The sequence below is a fragment of the Tachysurus fulvidraco genome, chromosome 21 (assembly GCF_022655615.1).
Source record: "Tachysurus fulvidraco isolate hzauxx_2018 chromosome 21, HZAU_PFXX_2.0, whole genome shotgun sequence".
Classification (NCBI taxonomy): Eukaryota; Metazoa; Chordata; class Actinopteri; order Siluriformes; family Bagridae; genus Tachysurus; species Tachysurus fulvidraco.
In genome coordinates, this window is record NC_062538.1 from 8475027 (window position 1) to 8481594 (window position 6568).

Consider the following 6568-nt stretch of genomic DNA (forward strand, 5'->3'; position numbering starts at 1 on the left):
TACAGAATGCTTTTTCAGTTTTTCCCAGCTAAAAACAATTCCCTGAACAGGTAAAGTCACTGGATAAGAAAGACACGTTTGTTACTGGTTAGTGGTTACTTGTTTGGCTTTGAGCAGACTATATTTAGGTAAACTCGCAGCTGGGCAGTAAAAGTGTAAGAGGTAATGTGCTGTTTGTCATTTATACTGTAAGCCAGAAGCCACAGTAAAGGCTTAGTGGTTTTCAATTTAAAACTGTCTTCCTACTGGGATGTTATTGTTAGCAATGTTCTCACCATCACTTGAGCTCAGAAGTAGATATGTGCACTTTGGACTTTTTTTTTGCTACCTCAGTGATGCTATTCTTGCTTTAAAGCCTCTAAACAAAGTGTATTATTGTGTGTATGTCACCCGGTGCCTCCTCACTCTTGCTAGTCGCTAGCAGACTCAGACTCCATTGTGCTTAAGGTCACAATACTCAACTGCCTGCTACGGTGAAGTTAAAGATACTCAGCTTCCATCTCAAGCACATTTGGACAGGAAACAAAAGCCTGGCCTGCTGAACCTGACAGTGTCCACGGCTGAGATTGTGTCGTACCACTGATACGGTGTAGATGGTAAGAGGAGACGGCTGCACTCCACCGATCCTATTCTCTTTGCAACAATAGTCCTCTGTGCCTGAGACAGGTGGGTGTGGAAAAGCGCAGAAGCCGATCATAGCTTCCCGGAGGTCCCAGGTTAAAGTTTGATGGGAACCTGAAATTGAACAGTCGCCTCTCTCACATTGTTTTTAATATGTGTAGTAAGCAGCCATGCATAACAAGCTAATAGCTGCAGGTCAGATCGCCTAAAAATAGTGCCATGTCTGAAAGGAGAAAACATGTCAGACATGCAATTAGTGGCGTCTCCCCTAATTTTCTTCCTGCAAAAGGCTCGTCATTCATTTTCATGATTCATTATCCATTTATGAATGATTTGGCACACTGGTACAAGGCTAGTGAATTCCATTACTGCCAATTTAGTCTGGCAATGAATTGGTCCATTGAGAAATCATGTGGGAAAAACCTCTCTTTGTAGAAGGAAAAAAAAACTCTAAAATGTCTCGTATTTATACAAAATTTATACTGCAGTCCTTTTCTATCCCCTTTCAGCCATCCCTCAGGGAAAAATCATTTCACATGTCAGTGAATTATCGCGCACTGAACAAACATCAAATTGTTTGCTCGCATCAACCGACTGTCATCTGCATCGACATCACATTGCTCTGTCTGGGTTTGTCTTCTCCTTAAAACATGAGCCGTAATGCTCCATCTCTGACGTCATGAAAAAATGTATGAACTGCGTTGTTTCTCTTGGGATAAATTTCCCAAAACACTCTTCACTGGAATGATTGCTACAGCTCACAAAGTGCCTTTCTGTCACTTTTTCTGTCTTTCCCCAGCGGTAAGATTGTCGAAGACGGGAAGAGTAAAGCCCCCGAGACGAACGTGAAGAAGCCCTCGGCTGAGGTGAAGACGGTCCCCAACGAGGCCCCGCAGACAAACGGCAACGAGAGCAAAGCGTGATCCAGAAATCTGAGGGCATCCGAGTTTCACCACCGCATTGAAACAAATGGTTTAATTAAAAAAAGGGTTTCTTTCTTCAGTCAGTGTCTTCTATGAGTTTGCAGAACAAGAGTTTGTAGATTTATAGAGCGCCTAAAGAACTCGTGCACATGCCTTTTTTTGGTTTTGGTTTGTTTGTTTTTTTCCTCTTCTTGAATGTTCTTTCTCGTACTGTTTTTCCTTATTCAGATACAGCAGGAAGATGATTTTTTTATTTTTACCTTTAGTGCACTCTACTTCAACTCTTCAGCACAATCCCGGCTGTCTTTTACTAGGAAGAGAAGCATAATATCAGTGTGAATAGTTAGTAACGGGGAACATTAGCTTTACTCCTGAATAATGCCTTTTTACTTTGTGCACACACGTGTAGTCAATACTTTTCTCATCTTTGAGTTATGTACTGTTTTATTACATGCAGTATTGCCCTATTTTATTATTTTACACACAGATTTTGGGGAATATTTTTTAACCGTTTTGTTATGTTTAAATAATGTATAAAAGTAACTGCCTTTTATTGTGTTTTTTTTTGTTTTTTTGTTTTTTACAGTTTCATTTTGAGAAGTAGAAATAGATTGCTCGCATGCTTGCTTTGCAGATTTGTCCCATAATGCCCCTCGGTTGTTGTTGTTGTTTTCATTATAACCCTGAGTTTATATTTTTTATGTTGATGAACATGAAGCAAAAAGCTTTCCCATTAAAAAACAATGAAACAAACTAAGGCATAGTTATACAGTATGATTGAGAGGCATAGTCAGGTCACGTTCAGATATTATGATCATTTTCTAACAACAGAAACAACCTAGTTATCACATCCAGCGTTTCTTTTTTTTATTATTATTTTCTTCCTCATTTGTATTTTTGTGTACATCAACTGAAAGGGAACTTGCTGTTATTCTCCAGATTTCAGTCTTTGATAGGACCAAACCAGAGTGTTTGGACAGGAAGATGATACTAAATCTACTGGTGCAGAGGTCACAGATTGGATAATTAATAAACAGTCCTTCCACTGATCAAGTCCCAATTGAAAGCTAACAAAGAATAATAATGAATAGTTTTCAAAAGCCTTTTGTGTATGCATAATAAACAAATGGCCATATTGTTTTCTTTATTTAAGCCATATTATTCCAGTTAAAACATTGAACAGTCAAAAAAGTTAAAAAAAAAAAAAAAAAAAGTTTTTTCCAATTTCTTTAGTCTGCAAGTTTGTGCACTGTGAATGCGTGATATATCCTAGTGTGAATACAGTGTGTTCTTTGTCATAGACTTATGAAATATCCATAGGTTGTGAAAGGTGTAGCTATTAGTACAGGTAATGTTCCATCTCCGTAAAATGTATAAACCAACACAAACCAATACCAATATACATGAAAGCTTGTCAAGATTCAAAGGAGAAGGTGCCTTCAATGTTAAAAGGTATGTAGTCTGAGTGATTCGGTTGGTCTGTACCACTAGGGGAGTAGCAGAGGTAGTTTGGGACCAGAATAACATTCTTGTCTTGGGAACCGTTTTTGCTCTGTAAACTGTGAATATACTCGTTTCTTTTTTCAGTGTGTTTGTGTTGCGTACTTTTGGAGGTCTGAGAGTGTACATGGGTGTGATCGAGTTAGTAGCAAGCTCAAGACCCTCAAGACTTGCCTCTCTTTACCTGATGCAAAACAAGATCATACGTTCACGATCAGAAACGTTAAAACACCTCAACTAGTGCCCCAGGAACAGAAAAGCTCGCCACTATCGCAGACACGTCATTTTCACACCTATTGGACGAGCTATCTGAGTCCCTTTTCCATGCTTTTCCATTTCTGTGGTCCAGTCAAAAAATGTATCCATGTCCATAACGACAAATTTTTAAAAAGCTGAAACAAGCATGCAATGTATTCTAAACTAGATGTCATTGGTGTCAAGGTTTGCTAGTAAATTGTTAAATGAAGAACAGTGACAAAAGATTTCCATTGTTGTTTATGGGTATAAATGAGTACTCTGTCCAGATGTGGTCTGTTAACATTGTCACTTTTTTTTGTCATTCTTTTACATTACATTAAATTATGATGGCCTGTAAGTGTGAAACCAAAAAAGACAAACCAAAAATGCAACACCAATACCAAAAACACACCAGCAAATTCAGAAACACACCAATAATCAATACTCAGAAAATAAAGAGTAGGTTCTTGTTGAAAATAAAGTAATATTACGTAACGTGACTTTATAGTGAGGAAGCCTTTCTGCTAACTTTCTTTAGGTATTTTTTCTACATTCGCATTCTCGTATTAATGCTGTACAAAATCGTCAAAATAAATAAACACGGCTCATATTTACTCTAAACATCCATCAGCTCTCCGTCTCGGACTGTTGCATGCTGTAGCCAATCAGTAACCAGCATGTAACATTCAATAAGAGCCTTTCCTTTTCTGTTTTGAGTCACTGTTGATGTTTTTCTGAAGTTGCTGTTGCATATTTGGTTTATTAATATATTTTGCACTTATAAGCCAAAGTAATAGTTTGGCAAAATATCTGAAATGTACACAATTTGTACCACAAAGCCAAGAATTTATATGAAATTTGCTTGAGTCCTGGAGCCAAAAGGCTAACGTAGCTAACAATAAGCAACATTTTGTAGCTGCTTGTTTCTGTCTCCATTACACACTCACCTCAGACTACACTGAACTGTTCAGTGTCTCAAACAGATTCATTTATGTAGTTTCTTACATGGTGTAATCTATTTAAAAACAAAAAAAGGTTACAAAGCTAAAGAGTCACAGCAGCATGGCATGTTGAAGAATCGCTCCCTCAGGACATAAAGCTGCAGCTTTATTTATGTGAAATTGTACATTCAAAGTGATTCAGATGCTAAGATGGTTTCATTGTAATACGTTTTATGCAGATGTACAATAATATATTTTGTGAAAATGTTTCATTACAAATCACATTACTGATCCAAGTCACCTGTATGTCTTTTGAGGTGAATACCAATTAGTTAAGCTTAGCTTCCATGTTAGCTACTTTAGCCTTTAGCTCCAATGCAAAGCAAAAGTACACCAAACATGTCTAAAATGATGAACTACATTTTTGAAGAGTGGAAAATTGTCACTTTTTGTCCAAACTATTCCTTTAATGATGATACTGTACCAGAAACTGCACCTCGTGACATCATTGTGTGTTTCTCTGATTGAAGACATGCTGGTGATTGAAATGGCTTTTGACACCATTTAATGTGGGACCAATATCTATGTGAGTTTACATGCTGGAGGTTTACCACTGCACTCATGTCATTGCAGAAAAGTTTGTTTCCAACAGCTCACATGCTGAGCCAAGTAAACAAATCCAAAACTGTAGCTGTCTTTTGGCTAAGAGCTGACTCACACACTCTTTTGCTTCATCAATCACAGCTTTCCTCCCAAAACCCTCTTCACACAATCATTCACTCATCTATTTTCAGCTGCAGGGGCCTTCTCACTCTTGTATACAGATTTTTACCACATCATGCACCGGTGCCACCTTCTTTCTCCACTCTGTCTCTCACTGGTGTAAATACTGAGTATTAACTCGAACCATTTTGACTTTTCATTCCGTCTGAAATTCTTGTGTTCAATAAAATGGGAAACAATAAGCTCTTATCTGTCTGCTGTGCATTTTGTTTTTAAACCAGAAAAATGCATTTCCCTGATTAAATATAAAATGTTCTACTGAAATGTCATTCCTACAGGCTAATATTTAGCCAATGAGCAGTTACCAGGACCTAATGAGGCCCAGCTAAGTAATTAAATGATACACTTCATTTAGTTTTCACTTTGCCTGGTGGCATCTGATAACTCATAAAAATGCCCTGAAAGTGCAGTTCACCTCATTAGGAATGGAAGTTTTGTTGCAGAAAGAACTCAATATTAGGACAGATATTTATGGCAGTCATTTCTAAAAGTGCATTAGTATAGCAGAGCACAAATACACTGCACGTTCTTTTTTTTAGGAAATGCCTTTGTGAATGCCTTCTTCACTGTGACAGACAGGAACAAAGACCATGTCTACTTCACTGAGACATAAAGTTCAAGTCATCTTTCACTGCACCTGGCAAGCACAAAGGCCACACCTCTTTGGGCATGACAGACATTCACAAAGGCCACACCCCTTCCCTGTGACTGACAGACACCAAGGCCATGCCCCATTGGCTGTGACAGAGAAGTACAAAGCCCACGCCCCATTGACTGTGACAGACAGGCACAAAGGCCACGCCCCATTGGCTATGACAGACATACACAAAGGCCACACCCCACTGGATGTGACAGACAGGCACAAAGGACTCCTTGGCTGTGACAGACAGACAAAAATTTCAAGTCATCATTTGCTGTGACTGACAGGCACAAAGGCCACGCCTCCTTTGCTGTGTCAGACACGCACAAATGCCATGCCGCCTTCACTATGACAGTCCACCACAAAAGCTACTCCCTCTTGGTTATGACAGACAGGCACAAAGGCCACATCTCCTATAGTGAGACTAATAAGAATAGCGGCCATGCATACTTCACTGAAATGGACAAGTACACAATCCAAGAACTAACTGAGAAAGGCCACTCTTTGTTCACAGTAACAGACAGGCACAAATACCACATCTTACCTCTGACACAAATCGTCAGCACTTATAAACTCTTTAGGATGAATCAGCCATCTTAATTCATGAAAAATGCTAACACATACATGCCACAATAACAAGGCACCCTAAATAATTCAATCACCCTAGAGCTAGCCATGGGTCCTGAAGCATATGTCTTATGGCTATTATCCAGGACTCTGTCAGTTACTCTCAGGGATCCAAACATTTGCAGCTTTAACTTTAAATGGGACTGGAAACTATAGATAAATTACATCCACCAGGTGGCAGCAGAGCTTAACCTCAACATACACACATCAACTGGTGTGATGCTAGCAATAATAATCATTTGGAAATAAAAGTGCAATAATATAATGTTTTTCTTAACATTATTTATATTAGTTGA

The 6568-nt window shown here is 38.6% G+C and overlaps 1 protein-coding gene across 9 annotated transcripts in view; it reads left to right on the plus strand.

Annotated features, from left to right (window-relative positions):
• ncam1a (neural cell adhesion molecule 1a) overlaps positions 1–5194 on the plus strand; it is a 258401-nt gene extending 253207 nt beyond the window's left edge. For all 9 annotated transcript variants that reach the window (XM_047805604.1, XM_027134124.2, XM_047805606.1 and 6 more), the window contains one exon: positions 1421–5194. In XM_047805604.1, the coding sequence (XP_047661560.1) occupies positions 1421–1544 (124 nt within the window). In that variant the 3' untranslated portion in view covers positions 1545–5194. The remainder of the gene's footprint in view (positions 1–1420) is intronic.
• Positions 5195–6568: the final 1374 nt, after the last annotated feature.